General features: G+C 43.3%; 1 protein-coding gene and 1 pseudogene across 1 annotated transcript; one reads left to right on the top strand and one right to left on the bottom strand.

The window, feature by feature from the left end:
- Positions 1-4,319: 4,319 nt before the first annotated feature.
- Positions 4,320-10,136, bottom strand: LOC147887098 (uncharacterized). The gene is made up of 4 exons (XM_087394542.1): positions 9,798-10,136; positions 5,475-6,279; positions 4,962-5,108; positions 4,320-4,710 (listed from the first exon to the last, which is right to left on the bottom strand). Exons 1-4 carry the CDS (start codon positions 9,800-9,802, stop codon positions 4,474-4,476), a joined length of 1,194 nt encoding a protein of 397 aa, XP_087250668.1. The 5' UTR covers positions 9,803-10,136; the 3' UTR covers positions 4,320-4,473.
- Positions 10,137-11,561: 1,425 nt separating this feature from the next.
- Positions 11,562-14,295, top strand: LOC147887097 (G-type lectin S-receptor-like serine/threonine-protein kinase SD2-5; annotated as a pseudogene).
- Positions 14,296-18,485: the final 4,190 nt, after the last annotated feature.

Here is an 18,485-nt window from a genome sequence, read left to right as displayed (position 1 = left end):
CCATTGATGTGATAAAGGATCCAAGGGAGGAGATTGTAGAGCTAGGAGCTTCAATTTAGGCCACCTATTATGCACCTTCATCCTAGCCCTCTATCTAAGGAGGTTGATCTCCACCCTCCATTATGTGCCTAAATCCTAGCCCTTCATTATGTGCCTCCCTCTCAACCATTGGTCTTGATCTAGATCAAGGCTCCACATTGCAAGGAGCCTTTCCCTCTTAATGAGGCCTCCCTAAAGTCAAAATTTGCCATTTGGAGCCCACCAAAGTGCATCCACCATCACCAAAGGAATACTAGGCCTTTGATCCATCCACCATCCACATCCATCCAAAGGCCAAGGTTGCCTAATTTCAAATTAACGGTACCCATGTCACTTAAGTCAATGCTACTAGGGCCGTTAGCCCATGAGTTACCATAGTTGGTTCACTTCCCATTAACTTAATCCTTTTCTTAATCCATTCCTTATGAGGCCCTTTTGAGTCCCCTTATGTCTTTTCTATTGAGGTTTTTGGACACAAATATACCAATGTGGATTCTATATCTTTCTTGGAGCAATTTCTATTTACTGGCTTGCATACACACTTACGTTTGTGAACTATACACAAGTAAAGAAGTTTGATTCCATAGTAAAACACTTCCTCGTGTAATTCCTGAGGATGCTCTATCAATCTTGCGCTCTGCATGATACCCTTTGTACATATTTCAATTCTAATATGGTATCAGAACCCTGGCAGAAGTTCACGGGAAGTGGAGCTTGAAGGCAAGGACCTTGCTCTACGATGACCTTGATGCACTGCTTGGGGGAATCAACTTCGACGTGTGAAGGATTGTACCCAAGGCGGGAGGCTTATGTTCAAGCAGGTGTCTGAAGGGTTGTACCCAAGTGGCAGTTTAGGCAAGTGTACGACACTCTAACTTTACCCTTTCCAATTCATTGTCATAGCAAACAAACATTACATCCCTAATTTTGGAACACGGGCAAGCTTGATGGGACCAATTACCCATTGTGGAAGATGACGGCTCGAAGTTGAAACAGACACTGAGAGCATGGTGCCTGGAGAAATTCATGAGGGGGACAATTGGAGGATGCTAGTACCTAGAGTGCTCGAGTCGAAGGTGGGTTCGTTGACTAAAGATGGTGGTGCAAAGATGGACCTGTGTACCAGACTGGTGTGCTTATACAGGACCGCCAGACTTGGCAAAGCAAGAGCCACAAGATGAGAAGCCAAGGAGCTACAACACCACAAAAGTGTTCCAGAGGGCTATGACACGGGAGCTAATGGAGCATCTTCATCAATGGATTGGGATCATGCCAAGATAGGTTGGTGAGAGAGGTGTTGGAATCCCACCTGTGAGCCCTCAATGAGGAGTGCATCGTGGGGGTGTCCTAGGGTTTGAGAGATTGCCACATGGGCAATCTCTCAAAGCAAAAGGACAAAGGAGTACCTAGCAACATAGTTGCATCCGTATGCATACGGATGGTTTTTCCGTACGCCATACGTACGTCCGCATGTACGGCTTTCTGTACGAGTTTTTTTTTCCCCTTTTTTTTTCTTTTTTTTGTGTGTGTGTGTGGGGGGTTTGGCTTTTTGTTTTGGGGGGGGAGGGGGGGGGATCGATTTTATGCCTGGCCAAAACCTTGGAAAACACATTTTTTAGCACTATTCTAATCCGCTGCTAATCTGTACTCCGTACACTGTTGGCCGACTTTGTCTGTGGTTGGCCTCAAGGATGGTCTCAAGGAGGAGGATGGCACTGATGCAAATGATGATGAGGATGAGGATGAGGATGAGGATGAGCGAGAGAATGAGGATGAGGATGCACGCTGCAGCTTGAGGCTTGAGTCTCATCAGTCGTGAATCGTGATGCATTTCAATTTTCAGCTTTATTCGAAGCTGTGGCAGCCTTTTCTTCTATGATGTTTTGCCTTTGATGTTTGGTGTAGTATTGATCTATCATTGACACTATGTATCAGAATCCAGATTCCAGATGCCTTTGGTCTCTGGAGGGCTGAGGCTGGACTCTTTGAACTTTCATGATCAAAGGTAATAGGTAGTAGGCAGATCTGAGACAGAAATGTCCAGATGCTGTCCATAGAAGGAGAAGGCAGAATTGCGCAGGGATTCCAACAGAGGACTGTGTTGAGGTGGCAAATGACATCAGCAAGGGTACATGACGGTACCACCACCTGTACAGACAGTTAGGAGGCATTCCGGGGCACAGAAGAGGTTGAGACAAAGGCGGATCAGCAGCAGGAAGATGGTGCCTCAGTTGCAGCAGGTTCTGCGGCCATTTAGGCCTGAATGGAGGTGGGTTTAGGGCTGGACAGGCCTGGGCCAGTGGCAGCCTGCTGCCATGTGGCCAGGCTGGGCCAGCTAACCCTCAGTTTATGTGCCCCTCAAAGACCAGCATTAAGTCGGCCAGTAGGGGGCTGCTGGTCAGCCAGATTGCCCTACTAGGTCGGCCAATTCAAGGGGGCCCAGAGCCCTATAAAAGGAGGCCCTGTGGGCCTCCATAATCATCACCTGGAGCAGCCTTTAGAGAAGCAGATAATAGCAGCAGAAGACCCTCTCTTGGGACTATATTAGAATGTACAGAGGTGCTGTAGACTAAGCTTTAAGGGCTGCCCACCTAGGCTAACTACCTGCACAGTAAGGTGGAGGGATCACTGGACAGAGAGTCCAAAGCTTAGGGATCTAGAGGTGCCAAGCAGATAGTAGGAGAACTTTTGGTAAGATCGAAGGACCGCGGTTTGGTGGCACTCCACATCTCTTTTCTAGTTTTTTGGCCGGAAATATACCATTGTGGATTCTATATCTCTCTTGGAGCACTATCTATTTACTGGCTTGCCCACACACTTCTGGTTGTGAAGTACACACAAGTAAAGAAGTTTGATCCCATTGAACACTTCTGCGTGTAGTTCTTGGGACGCTCTCTCAGTCTTCCGCTGCCGTATACCCTTTGTAGGGATTTGATTTCTAGCACCTTTCTCATGTTTCTTTCCCTATTGTTTTGCTGAGGTTTCTCTTTGTGTAACTTTATGGAGGGAGGAAGAGCAAACCACCCTTCATTACCTCCCATTACTAGAGTCTTTTCCATGACTGATGTAGAACAGGTCGCCAAAATCTTGAGCCCTTCTTGTGGCCTTGGGGCTTCATTCAGGGCAGCCTAATGGCACTTATGAGGAGCAGCCCTGAGGTACAGGACGCAGTTAAGATGCGTATTTGCTGCAGATGTGGTGGGCTGGAAGCAGGCGGGGTGAGCAGCAACTATAGCAGATACATAGCAGCAACTATGGTGGGGTTTGGGGTGGATATACAGCAGGTGGATGAGCAGCAAGATGGGAGGCTGGAAGAGCAGCAGATTGGTGCAATGGGGCAGCAAGGTGGGGGATGGGTTAAGCAGCAGGTGGAGGCGGGATGAGCAGCAGAGATGAAGGCCAGGTGAGCAGCAGGATGGAGGTGGGGTGAGCAACAGGGTGGAGGCAGGTTGAGAGAGAAAGAGAGTAAAGACAAAAATACATGAGAAAGATTGGAAAATATTGCAATATACAAGCCAAGACCTACAAAAATATTTAAACACAAAACAAACAAAATACTAGACAGAAAGTGGGCTCTAAAGCTCTCCCAGCCTCTAAACCGCCTCTTACACAAGGTCCAGCTCACAACGTATCACCGAAAGAACCTATAAATCTGAAGAGCCATCACTCCATATTTGTTTAGCGATATAAAAAATGTTTCCAGTAGATATTCTAGATCAAGGTAATGTAATGATGTGGTAACCATTTATCATAAACACTCACCTCGAAATCTAAATAAATCGAGTAATATTAAAAACCGAAACAGAAAACTCACTCGAGCAATTCAAAGCACAAAGCCCCCAAATCACAATGATGAATTGCAATTTGGATCTTTGCACACAAAATCTAGAATGCATGAAACATTTGTGAGCCCGCTAAACTTGACTAAATTTATGGACGTCTCAAAACAAATCAATCATTGTATAGACTCAAATTCAAGAGTATAAGTTTGCTAATAGAACAGAATAGTTGGCCCACAAGAATACTTACTCTTTGATGGGATAATGAGGTCCTTGTACTAATGAAAGGTTGTGTAGAAGAAACTTTAGCCAACACTGGTCTTTAAACACAAACTTTCTTCACATTCTCTTTTCCAAAAAGAGACCTTTAATTTAAGATTTCAGGGGTTAAATATTCAACTTTTAAGAACCCCAACCTTAGGTAAGATGCAATGAAAGAAAAAACACATCAAACTTGGCCCAAGGGGTGAAACTACCTGCTCATTATTCATTGCCCTTTCTAATTATGTGAAAATTCATGAGCTTGAGTATACCCATTTCTTATAGATGATACTAGTTGCAGGACTAGGATCTACAAGCATGTAAACATGCTTCACTGCCTTCCATCGCTTTCAAATTATGTGAAAATTCATGAGCTTGAGTATACCCATTTCTTCTAGATAATACTAGTTGCAGGAGTAGGATCTACAAGCATGTAAACCAACCCCATGACCCCTGTGTGACCAGTCATTCTGCTGTAATTGGAATGTACTCGCAGTCTTTCCCCGCTTGAAACCTTCAAAGAGCCAGGTTCTGGGTAACATGTAGTCATGCCAACAATATAACCAGCTTCATTGCCAGCTTCTGTGCCTGTGCCATAAAGTGGCATGGATGTACATATCTCTCGTCCATCCTTCCAGGAAAAGAATCAGGTCAGGATTCATTATTCAGTGCCACTGACAGCCCTTTATATATATATACACACACACACCCCTTTGTAAGACTAGAATGTATCCAATCCTACAAATTCAGATTTTTGTCGTTCTAGTAATCATACAAACATTTTCCTTGCTTCCCACAATCAACCATGCTATACATTTTCCCCCATTAAACAGACAATGCAGAAGAAGATAGATCAACGATGAAGTTATTATCATGACATACTTCACCATAAATGGCAGCACCAATTCCTCCAGCATGTTGATGTGCAACAGTGTAGACAACATCTCCTCCCACAGGAATATCCATAATGGCTTCTTGTGTATGTACGCAATCATCCCCAGCAGCACAAGAAGGAATATCATACTCCACCTATTTACAAAAGTTGCATGTAAACTTTGAATTACTTGAAAGAAGGGGAAGACACTGAAAGAAAGAGAAGGGCACACATAGAAGTGGGATGCAGAGGGGCATGCAAAAAAGAGAAAGCTGTATGACCCAACAATCAATTTCAATTTGCATGCTGCCTCTACATCTTGCTGTGGTATACTCCAAATCTTTCAAATAATATGAAAAACTTCTACCCATTGTAAGGAGACCATATTAACTACGAATTAAAGGTTCTATTGAAACATGCACAAAAATCAGAATGCATTCAGCACACTCAAAAGAATTCTTACGTCCTGTAAAACAATGATAATCTTCAAATCATTCATCAGCATCATCATCTAGACGCACCTTGCAGTATTCTCCTGCGTAAGTAACATCAAGGATGTAGACTTTCACTGGCAAAATGTTTTCATCCCAATCCATGTATTGAACGGTGTATTGCAGATAATAAGTCCTGCTTTCTCCAACATATCCTTCCTTCAGTTGACATTGGGTCTCATCATAGCAACAATCAAGGCCTCCAATATAGCCATCTCTTAAGGGACGCCCATAGGGATCAGTCGTTACATTGTAAAGATCACACCTGCACTCTAAGCATCCAGATGGGTCAATGGTGCCCCGTGTATCTATAGCATGAACGTTAAGGAGCCAAGCCTCCTCGGTTCCATTGGGAGCAAGTTCAGGATTGCCAACTTCAATGCCATAGGGATCAGGAACAGAAGTACTTGTATGGCGAGTCTCAGATCCAAGACCAAAAAGCTGACTGAGGATTTTATTGGGACAAACACCATCATTTCCCAGAATCCTGGATGCATCATACCTAGTCTGCTGACCAGACTGACTGTAATAATTCACAACCACCCAGTGATGAAGGTATACTTCATTCAAAGGTATGGAGTTCCCATCCTCATCGACCACTTCAGCATCGAAACGCTTTAGGCCAATGTGGCCTTTGGGGAAAGGAACTCCATAATAATACTTATCTTGAGCTTCTCCAGGTCGCAATGTAAAAGCTGGAGATCTAAAAGTGGCAGACTTCAAGGTTCTGTTACCGACTACAATATCTAATTTTGAGATGAGAGAACCATGACTCACTGCCACCCATGCCAGTGCTGCAAATAGCCACAGTTTAGTCTCCATTTTCAGCAATGACCTGCATGCAGAAAAAGATGGCCACCAGCAGAAGAAATGAATTACAAATCCAAGCATGTGATTTATCACTGCCACAACAGACCAAATTCTAGTTAAGTCTCCTTCATGTATAGCTCATACGGTTGGAGCTTAGTTGCAATAATTTTGGTCTTCTCAACAAAGATTCAAATTTCAAGGCACCCTAGTAAATTCTCAGCTCCAAAGAGTCAAACCACAAGATAAAATTATCTTTTGCTTCCAAATTTCACACTGCAGTAAGTTTGTTCTATGTTGGACACTATGTTTATATTGGGCCAAGCTGCACATAAGTGTAAATTTACCACTACCTCGCAATCTCTAAGGACACAATGGCTGAAATACCACATTTAAGGCTGAAATGTTCTCAACTGGTTTTGTTGGGCCTGCGATCTTAATCGACTTATGTGAACATCAGGAATGTCAATCCAAAACTCTTAGCATAGCAACCCACTTTTGTGCATGGTTTGACCCTTGCATCAGATGCATTTCTCCACATGCTTCAGCACTTATGGCAAAATAAAATCCGATACTGGCTATTTCGTTCCAAGAACCTAATTCTGGCTTCATAAGCTTGCCTTTCCTCATATTGCATCCTAAACCGGTTGTCTTCCACTGCTTACAAATAAGCATTGACGCCTCAACTTGCTTCTTTTGATGACAGGACACACAAAGTATGAAAGGATCATTGACATCGGTCACTCTTAACACAATCAGTCAATTCTCGTACGCTTGCCTTTCTTCCCAATAATAATGAAGTTGAACCATTTTCTTATTCCATCTTTAGTCTTCCTAGCCAAAATGTTTTATTTAAGTTTTCAAATCTCCCCTTGAACATTTTTCAAGTCTTGAAAAGTCAACTACCACTTGTTAGGGATGGGTATATTGCACTTTAGGTATAGGGCATAGGGTCAAACCCTAACCGTAACCTTAAGGGGTTCATATATATATCCATCTTTATGTTCAATACAACATCGTGTACAGTTAGCTGTCTTGTGCACTCCACTCTCTTCCCCCGATCCTCCAACATGGTATCAAAGCCACTCATGCTCTATCCATTGCGAGAGAGTGCAAGCCCTTGCTCTTGTCAAGGTGTAAGCGCTTGTGTTCGTCAAGGCACAAGCCCTCATTCTTAAGGCATCTTCATCTCTAGTCTAGCTCACCTTGTAAGCTCATTCCCCTCTCTAGGTTGCTTCAAAAAGCTTCCGATTCTGTCATTCGGAGCTCTATCTCATTTGGAGTGTTTATGGGTTCATTGAGTGTTTTAAAGATGAGAGAGAGAGAGATGGATTTTTCCTTGTGTAAGGTTTTGGAGGTTCTCCTCCTTTGTAAGGTTCTGAGTGATAAGGTTTCTCAGACTTCTGAGATTTATGAGAGTTCTTTGTGAGAGAACTCCAGTCTTAGAGTGGGTTATTTGTGAGAAAGAGAGAGAGATCGTCTGTGATCCAGCCCTGTGAGAGTACTCTCAGCAAATGCTGAGAGGAGATCTTCTGGCTTTGTCTCAGCAAGTCCTTAAAGCCAGCCTTAATAGCTGTATCAACTCCCAGCAAGTAAACACTCAGTCAACCTACAACAGACTGAAGACTTCAACGACACGTTCAAAAGCAGAAAGGTAACATGCAGTACCAGCAAGACAAAGACTCAACTTGGCACCGAGGTCGACTCAAGCCAAAGCAACACTAGCAAACAGTCAAGCAAGTAAAATAAATCTTTCATGCAACCATGTCTACAAAAGTTACGACATAGACTTAAGTAACTACAAGGATAATAAAGTCCCTCGATGACCAAGACAGACGAACAGGCACCCACGACCAGCAGACTAGATGCACCAAGTGACTCAACATTGCACATGCAGTAAAAAGAGAGCGCTGCACAGCAACAAAGGCCAGCAAGTGAAGGCAGCTATAACGCTTCTACCAATGCAGTCTACAAACTTCCAAATGACCACACGTTACGACTCATACAGGCAAGCATACACTGCAACAGCTACAACTCCACGAGCCATACCGCGAGCAGCATGCAGACCACTCAAAGCTCAACGCCTACAAACTCAGCCTACAAACTCAACTTCAACGGCATCCTATAGTGAATGACTAGACAAAAGACCCAGCAGAAGTAAAGAATAAAAGAGCAATTGACCAGCTTCGATGCATTCTTTTTTTCTCCATCTCTTTGCAGCCGTACACCACTCCTCCGTGAGCTCCATCAAAGTCCTTCGGACCTGGAGATTGAAATCCACAAATGCAAGCAAACCCCACAGCTTCCATCCATTCAGTTCTATCATCGGTGTTCAACTCTTACATACCACCTTCGTACATTTGGCATTTAGTAGTTCATCACATTAGAGATATGTGACAGTTGGCAAAGTGCCACATTTGCATGCTTGCCACCCGCATAAAGTCACATTTGTTGACTGTTTTTGGGTCATTAGTTCTTGCGCACATACATCAGCCTTGTACAACCTCTTGCCTATTCCCGACACATTGTTGTCATCATTTGACTACATGCTTGATCTTTGGCACATAGTTGTTCTTCCACCATTGCTTGGTTTACACATTTTGTAAGTACTCTCACATCCACACATGTTGGTTCATGCTTTACAAAACACCTTGATTTGAGAGGGAGATTGCAGCTTGACAGGTTCATTATAAAGCCCACAGCGGCAGCTCAGAGCATAGGCCCTATGTGGCAGCTCACACTGTTCTCATGGGTAGAAACTCTCCCCGATACATAGGTAAGCCTCTAGCAAGGAGCACAATAGACTCTCCAACATGGAGCTATACATAGTCAGATGATTCAGATGATATACCCCGAATGAGGTTCATGAGTGAACGGGAACCTACTCTCCTCTGGATAAGGGCCATGACTGCAAAGAGATCCATTTCTACATTCATCTTCATGTTCAATACAACATAGTCAGTTCATGTCTATATTCATGTCAATATTCATCTTCATGTCCCCTCTCTCCCCTTGATCCTCCAACAACACTGGGCATCATTCCATAACAAATTCCTGCAAGCAAGAACTATGTAAGTCATATTTCCCCTCTTTGTAGTTTGACGTAAGACTCTGACCTAATCTACTCTAGCCTTCTCGCTTCCGCTCTCAACTCGTGTTCTCTCCCTATCTCTCTTACTGTCTGAGGTTACTCCCTAATCAAGCATCTACAGCGCTTCTCATCTATCGTCTGAAATGCGTGAACGTAACATTACGACATTCAAAACACGTGCCTTGTACGCAAGGTGTATGGTAGCTACTGTTGATACACGATATTACTAACATTCTGCGCCTCTTTGCCGTCTAGACACGATTGATAACGGTAAAAGTGCGTAAGTTGTTTGAATTCCAGCATTATATAGTGGCCAGGACAGACAAATCAAGAGATTATCAATCCAAACAGTTCCCGCATTGCCTTTTGGACTGTGCAATCGGAATTTATTGTTCACCGATTGTCAATGCGGCATCACGTAATTTGAAAAGGAGCTGAAAGCCGATGCAACCTACTTCATAAGTTGATGACAAGTCCTCCTCCTTCCAAAAGAGGGCACACCACAGAAACCCAAGTTCTTACGCGCCTCCGCCCATCTCTCTCTCTCTCTCTCTCGCTCTCTCGTGATATCAGAATTTCCTCTCCCTCTCTCTCTCTCTCTCTCTCTCTCTCTCTCGATAACAGAATTTCCTTTTCGTCTTCTCTCTCTCTCTCTCTCTCTCTCTCTCTCTCTCTCTCCCGCCCTCTATCGCCCACATGCACAAATGTGTCCTCTATCTAGACGCATCTTGGCAGAACCTTTTTTCCCCAGTCAGTAGTGCTTGGACTAAAATTCTTTGTTCGCTGCTTTCTTGCCAGGATGCTTTCTTGCCAGGACACGGCTCCGTGTCTGTACTGTTAAGATCGTATCGCCGATGTTGGGGTCAGAGCTAGGCAGGCTATAGAACACGTCTTTTTGTGATTCGTCATTCATGACGACACAGATCTCATCGTGCATGACGATCGATAGGACCAGAAGTTTCCAGCGTAAGAACCAAAAACATTTCCTGCTATACAAATTTCCCTAACAATAGCAGCTAATTTGAGGTGAAAATTGATGTTTTTCTTCGGCTGCAATGTCTTGAAAATGGAGGAGAAGCGATTTTCACGCTTATCCTCTTCAATTTCTCCAATGTTAAGGCTAGCTCCTGAAACGATGGTGCAAAGTTCAGAAACCGATGTACAATTGCTGAACGTGGGTATGCTCTCAAATATAATAATCTTGGGCCTAAAGTGTGGCCCTCTAAGTATAATTAGTACCCATAATTAATTATTTTTTTAAAAATATGTAAGAGAGTGGGGTTATGGGTATATTCCATGCCTTTTTTGGGTTCATCATCCATGATGATCCATTCTGGATACACAAAATCCATCCTAGTGGCTAGTGTTGACTGTAGGCTTCATATGATTCTGAGTTATTATGGGTAAATAATAGCAAGAATGTATTTATCTCCCTTCCTTGGAGAACAAATATAATAATTTGGTACCTCTATACATAATAGTCTAGCCCTACAAATATAATGAGTACCCATACTTCATGAGTATTTTGTCAAATCTGGAAGAGAGGAAGGTTATGGGTATATTTGGGAATAAGTAGCCTTGACTATCAATGGAGTATAAAAGTCTGCCAAGCTTTCCTCATTATTTAATATTAATATTTCACTTGTGAACTCCTTTCTTGAAATATAAGAATTACCTTCAAGCATTTTCTATTATGTGAGTTTTACCTTTGTTGGTAATCTTAGAATATAAAGTGGTGCTTTATTTGGAATCTCTAACTTTGACCATTGAGGTTTTCTTAACTCTGTAATCCAATGTTAATGGTTTTTAACCTCTATTTGTGGATGCAAAAGATTTTGAATTCCTCTAACACACCTTGCTCCATTAGCATCTCCCATAGACCTTTCATCACTTCTGGCAACATGATATCTAGGCATCACCATGTTTGCAAAGGTAAATAAAACAATCAATTATATATACTAAATGTAGTGGGCTAAAGCCCATACAGGCAATGATCAAGGATGGCTTAGTAGAGTCGAGAAACAAGTCATGAAAACAAGAACTTCTAACCCAATTGTGAAGCAGCCTCGCTGATCATCATCTCCATGCCCATCCCTCACGTAGCAGCATTGCTCAGAACTTCGCAGGGCCCGATAGATTTTTCCAACTAGTCGCTCAAATCTTACTTTAATCCCCTGGATAATAATTTCTTCTTGCCTGTTTTGAGCTCCAGCATCTCCATGAAATATTCCACTGCATTCTCCTTTGGTTTCCTGTCCAATATTGGCGACCCCAACGGCTATGGCGTTCTACTGAGCATTTGTTTGAGCGTCGACAACCCCGTAGCTGAGTCCCGCCGCGGACCCTTTGCAGTGCCGGTGTGGTTCTTGCGGAGGGACGACCTAGATCTGTCCCAAGGCGATTACTACAATATCAGTCGGGCATCCGTCATCCAACACCCGGATGCGGGCAACGTGTCGCTGGAAGTGGATTCGCAGCAACGGTTTGCTCTCAGGGACGGCGATGGAAGCGTGGTGTGGAGCATAAGTAATGTAGCGGCGATGGAGATGTCGGACTCCGGCAATCTGCTCTTCTACGACTCGTAGAATCAGAGCGTGTGGCAAAGTTTCGATCATCCGACCGACACGCTGCTATACCCAACCAGACGCTGCGGGTGGGCATGAAGCTTGCGCCTGGGAGGTCTGCAGTTCTTCTTCAACTCCACGTCCGTCGATCGCCAGGCCATCCCCTATTGGTGTCTACAGACCACTTCCGCCGGCTGGTTTCGGGAATTCGATGACTACTTCCTGAGCTCTCAGGCAATCGATCTGCAACACAATGGGCGATGCAACAGTGCGAAGCCTCCATCACGTTCAACATCAACGGCTCTCTAACACTTAACACATTCGTTTCCGAAGGTCGTGATATTGCGACCCAGTTCAGTGACGCCCTGCCGCCAGACTTTCTCAGACTGGACAACGATGGTCACCTCCGTAACTACCGTTTCGCTACTTCCAACAATGCCAACGACGTACAAGCCGGTGACGACGCATTCGAAGCTACTCAATCTGCTTCCTTCGAAAGTGCTGCATCTAGTTCTCTGAGTCCTTGCCATGTTCCCACGGCTTGCGATGCTTATGACATCTTACTCTACACACACATTCTGTACTACCTAAGTCCATGTTGGCACAGAGACAATAGGACCACAACTTCAAGGTCGTCATACACCAATTGAAAAGGTGTATTCCCTGTATTGACCTATGGTTCGGTATGCCCATAAGGCTACATTTAGTCTCTCAGCCCAATCAAACAATGCTTGGTGAGGATAATGCATAATATTTTGTTGGTGGATTCGGCTTGTCCATTTCCTTGGGGGTAGGAGGGTGTGCTTTTTCTATGGGTTACCATAAAGCCAGACAGGAGTTCTTGGATTACCTCATTGACAAAATGCATGCCTCTATCCGACACAATTTCAATGGGGCATCCGAATTAGGTGATCACATTCTCATATAAGAATCTTGCTGTGCTTTCGACGGGAGGCAGCGCGGTACCGGACTGCAGATGCCCTTCTGCTACCGAGAATGACACTTTGGTCAATGCCTTTGTCCTTGTAGATGCTTCGGATCGCTCTAAGGGATGGGGCCTGCTCTGTCCGGCTACCATGCCCAAGCAACGCTTCGTCACCAGGAACATCAAATACTGTCCTCGTAGAAATTAAAAATGTCAGCCTCATCTCTCTGCCGTTTTTCCTGAGTCAAATCACCACCAGATTTCCTCTCCACAAATGCCGAAATCGTTGCGATTCCAATTGCTCTTGCACAGGCTTTCTTTACGACTACAACACCTCCCTTTGCTTGCCTGTTCCGGACGAACCAGTGGGCATAATCGACACCAACATCTTTTCTGGCCCAATTAGTAACGTTACTCTCTATGTAAAGATCGCCCTTCCTCAGAATCGCTCTTCAACTCATAATCTGTCTTCAACTCACCCCAAACGGTTTCCGGCTGCCGTTGTTGCTACTGTGTGCAGTGTAGTCTTCTTTCTGGCTTGCATTGCATCGATTGGGGCTTGGAGTTACGTTCTCTGTAAGAGACATGTCGACGATGATGAAGTAGAACAGGAACTGCTGAGGGCCTTACACTTGCAACTTACCAGGTATTCGTACCAGGAACTGCGTAGAATCTTGGGTTCGGCAAAATGTTGGGTACCGGTGGCTTCGGTTCAGTATACAAAGGTTGTCTTGCAGATGGGAGGGAAGTAGCCGTGAAGAAATTGGAGTTGGTATCTCCATCCCAGAAGCAGTTTCTTGCAGAGGTGGTCACCATTGGGGCGACAAGCCATCTCCACATTGTTCGTTTGTATGGTTTCTGCTCAGAGCACTTCAACCGATTGCTCGTCTATGAGTATATGGAAAATGGCTCCTTGGATCGGTGGCTTTTCGACGCTAGAGATGGGAACTCTCTGGACTGTGGACCAAACGATTCGATGTGGCTCTAGGAATAGCTCGGGGACTCGTTTATCTCCACGAAGAGTGCGTGCAACCTATATTTCATCTCGACATCAAACCTGAAAACATCCTATTGGATTCAGAATGTGTCCCCAAATTAAGTGACTTTGGATTGTCTAGGCTTATTGATAGAGGGGCGTCTCGTGTTGTAACAGGAGTGAGAGGTACGCCTGGATATATTGCACCAGAATGGCTGACACATTCAATTGCGACTAAGAAATGCGATGTGTACAGCTATGGAATGGTTGTTTTAGAACTGGTTGGAGGCAGGAAAAACTTGGATCTATCATTGATGGAAGATTCAGAAGATAGTTATTGGTATTTTCCAGAATGGGCGGCCTTGAGGTGTCGAGAAAGAAAGATGGTGGAAATCATAGACAAGCGATTGAATGGAGCTTTCCATGAGGAGGAAGCCAATAGGATGATTCAACTTTCCTCTGTAGTCAACAAGATCACAATTTTTTGAAGGCCTTCAATAGGGATTGTAGTTAAGTTGTTGGAGGGGGACACGGAGATGGATCTTGCAGCATTTCATGTGGCCCTTGAAGGCCAAGTTAGAGTGGCTAGTAGACCTTTAAGAACATCTTCCTCTACTTCGTTGTAAATTTGTATTTGTGTTTGTAGCTACATAGTACCATGTCCTTCTACTTAGTTGTAAAATTGTATTTGTGGTTGCACTCGGCATACGCCCATATATCTCTTGATACCTTCATATCTTTGACTATGCTTCCTCACTGTAACTATGTTTATTATTGATAGAAGGGAGCCCGCATGTTGCAGGTGCACAATTATAGGATTGTACCTTGTTGGCAAGGGGAGTTCTTGGCAAGTGGTAAGAGATGTAAGGAATAGTTTTAGATTATAGAAAAGAGTATCAATATTGGCTTGTTAGCCTAGTGGTCAAGGCCCTTAGTCTGATACGAGAGGTCTTTGGTTTAACTTTTGAAGGTATGAGCCGCAAGTCAAATTTTGGTGGGCGCAATCATGTAGTGGGCGTGCACAGCCACCTTCTTTGCTTTGATCTTTGTCCCTGTGCAAACTAAATCGCTACATGGTAGCTATGCATTCATTCGCTTCTCCCACTTGTGGAGCAACTTGCAATTACTTCATTTCTTAAAACCTTGTTTTTGGGAGCTATTTGAATGTCACACGTATACAGAGAAAATGTTAAGTTTTAAAGAGAGAACAACCTCAATTAAATATCTAAGTATAGATAAAAAAGATCTATTTTTTATTGTTGCGGCGCAGAGTGCTTGCCCTTTTGCCATCACACCAAGGATTATATGCATATCGATTGTACTTTATCAAGCGCACTGATTGTGTTTGAATGTTTAATTGCCTTTGAACTATGTGCCTTTTCCAAGCTTAATAGCACATGCCAAGTTGAGGTGGAGGGTAGGTAGACCTGCAAACAACCCCTATTGGCTACTCCTCTTACACTGGGGACCTCTCAAACCATCCCCCCCCTCTCTTCACCCATGTTTGACCGTCCTACCTCCCCCAGACAATCCTACAATTCATTCAAGAGGTTGTGGGCCCTTTTGGGCAAAATTTCCCCCCCTCTTAGCTTATTACTGCGTCTCATTGTTATGCCAAGAACGAGCGTGGTGGTCTCTCTAAGCCAACCTTGAATTTTATGATATGCATGGACGTGCTACCCAGTGAGTCAGTGACAGGTGGCAAAGCTACGGCAAAAGGCTATGCGATGATAAGTGGTTAGGCCAGAGATTGCGTTATGCAAAGTAGTGCAGAGATGCATGATGTAGTGCAGAGCTACTGTGTGTCGAGCTCTGCAGTTTTCAGAATAAATAGATTGCATCTCATTATTTCACCATGATGTCGGGAAAATTTCTAGTGAGGGTGCGGGTCCGTGCAAAATTGAAAATTTCACCCAAGAGCACGTTGTGTCACGGCTCCAAAATGGCCCCGAAAATAGTTTTGTGATTGGCTATACCCAAGCAAACGTTGGCCCTAAGGTAATTGACCACCACCACCACTGTCACTTGGCCTATGGGAATTTCTCTTATGATCACTAATAGCCATGTGCAATACTTGGGGGGTTCACCTCACAAAAGTTTAGTGTACCAAGTGCATTCAAAAGGAGGGGTATTTTGATTCAACTTTTTAAAAAAATCTAATAGGATTACAATAACAGGAGGGGTTTTTTACACTACTACACACGCATCCTATTGCGACGTTTACGTACCGACGATTAGCGCCCGCTTAGCATTAATCGTCGGTATAAAAATCGGGTGTCGTAAATCGTCGCTATATAGCGACTTTTGCTAAACGTCGCTATATAGCGACGTTAGTAAAAGTCGCTATATAGCGACTTTTAAAGGTCGCTATATAGCGACACTGAGACAATATATTATAGCGACATTTTACAGAGAGGTTTTTTTTTTTTTAAAAGCCTTAAAAATTATTTTCTTCCAATGATAAAATTTTTTAAATTTTTATACATGTTTGAGCTCATAGAGAATTAAAAAATGAGAGCATGTACATCAAGCCTTTGAAGCTCATATATTCATGTCCAAGTTTGAGATGAGAAAAATCAAATTAAATAGGAGCATTTACATCAACTATTTCATCTTGAGCCAAGTCTAAGGCGCCAAGCAAGTCTATCTCCAACTCTATACCGAGTTGATCTCCTATATCATCATCGTACTCTAGTATCGTACGTTCACCTAAAAGTATTTGATCATCTTCTTCAATTAAGCTTAAGTGTGGTGATTGATCTTGATGATTGTTGTCTTCCTCGTCAATATCGTGATCTCCATCCTCCTCCCGTGCGATGTCATTATGCGCATCTTCCTCTTGCCTCATATGGTGATCTACATCTTCTTCGCTAGATTCATCAATTGGATCCGGCATTGGTAGTGGCATCTCCATATCCACATCTCGATCTTCAAAAATCTGCTTACTTCGTGGTGCAACTTGGATCACGTACCACCATCTTGGATCAGAACGATCCGGATGAAAAACCACCTATATTGAAGATGAAAAATCACGTGCCAAATGTCGTCAATTATATATATATCAATGGACTTAAAAAACGAAAGCTTCGACTAATTAAATCATTAGTATGCACCTGCTCACAGTGCTCGGGAAGAACAAAAGTATCACTTTCATCGGTCCAATGTTTGGTGGAGTCTATTGCAAAGAGACCGCTACTATCTTTTCTCACAGCCGCATGGGGACCGTTGTAAGTAGTTCTAAACCATTTTACATCAAGAATGAAAATAGTAAATCGTCTGAAATCAATTTCATAGATGTCGCGTATGGTTCCACAATAATCCAACTGTGAGGAGAGAAGATTCGTATCCGAAGCACTTGCTCGGCTATCTTGTGTGAAGTTAGCCATGACTCCACAATCATACGTGACTCTCTTTGAATCGATGCGTTCCACGTGAAAATGTCGTCCATATGACCATAATGCACTGTACTTTTTGTACTGTAAAGAGCATCATTAAAACAATGAAGATGCACCTATTTTATAGCATATATTGCCACAAATAATTACTTAATTACGTCAAGAGATAAGAAACTTATATGCACCATACATCCAGATGATAACTCCCACTCGCGCTCGTTTATTGTCTCTCCATCACGTTCGGCTTTATGTATAGCTAGTTGTATCCAATCAAGTGACATGTGAGTAGGGAGAAGAGCCAGATCTCGTGGATATGGTTGTGATCGCCTGTACATTACTCTGAATCTCGTCCTTGCATTTATTCTTTCTGCTTTGGCCACTTCATATCTCTCAATCCACTTCTGCATCTCAGGGCTATTGAGGATACAAAACTTATTGAATTTCTCCATTTGCTCTTCGCTCATCTTTCTTTCAATCCCTTTTCCTTGGGGGACCTCGCCAATGATGCGATCATCATCCTTGTTGTGCCAAGCTTGCGGCATATCAGGATCCGTGGATGCAAGAAACTCTGTGATATATACTAATGACTCTTGCACAAGCCATCCCTCTGCCATGCTTGCTTCTGGTCTTGCTCTTTGTCTTACAAACCCCTTTAAAGTTTTCATAAACCGCTCGAGAAAAAACATCCATCGATTATGAATGGTACCTGCTATAGCCACCTCATCAACTATGTGCACAAGCAAGTGGACTTGAGTTGTCATAATGCTTGAGGGAAAGTGCTTCTCAAGCAAGCATACGGCTTCTATGGATTCCACCCTAGCCTTCTCGATGCTCGATATAGAGATCTCTTTTTGAGATATCCACCTATTTCACATGTCCATGCATATGTAAGATATTTGAGATATCCACCTATTTCACATGTCCATGAAGAAAATACATAATGTGAATTGATAGTAAGCATACCTCACAATACCACAGATCTTGAATATAGCATTTCTAACATCTTCTTGTAAGCACCCTTTTATTGTAATTGGAAGGATGAACTATCAAAGCAACAATGAAATCATGTCAACAATATAACATAATAATAATTACGCTAATACATCACTATTATCGGTACACTAATTCTACTTAGAATACCTGTAAGACCTTGTGCCAATCATGGGACTTGAGGCCACTAAGCTTATTGTCCTTTGAAAATGCTCCTTTCAAGCAACGCATGTACCCTGTCGGTGTTTGAAAAGAGGCAATGTCTGCCTTGATTGCTGCCTCCTCCCTCGTAG

This window comes from Dipteris shenzhenensis, chromosome 23 (assembly GCF_047967505.1).
Source record: "Dipteris shenzhenensis isolate YYH24624 ecotype China chromosome 23, Dip_SZ_1.0, whole genome shotgun sequence".
Classification (NCBI taxonomy): Eukaryota; Viridiplantae; Streptophyta; class Polypodiopsida; order Gleicheniales; family Dipteridaceae; genus Dipteris; species Dipteris shenzhenensis.
Note: the sequence above shows the minus strand (reverse complement) of the source record. Positions and strands in the feature narration are given on the sequence as shown.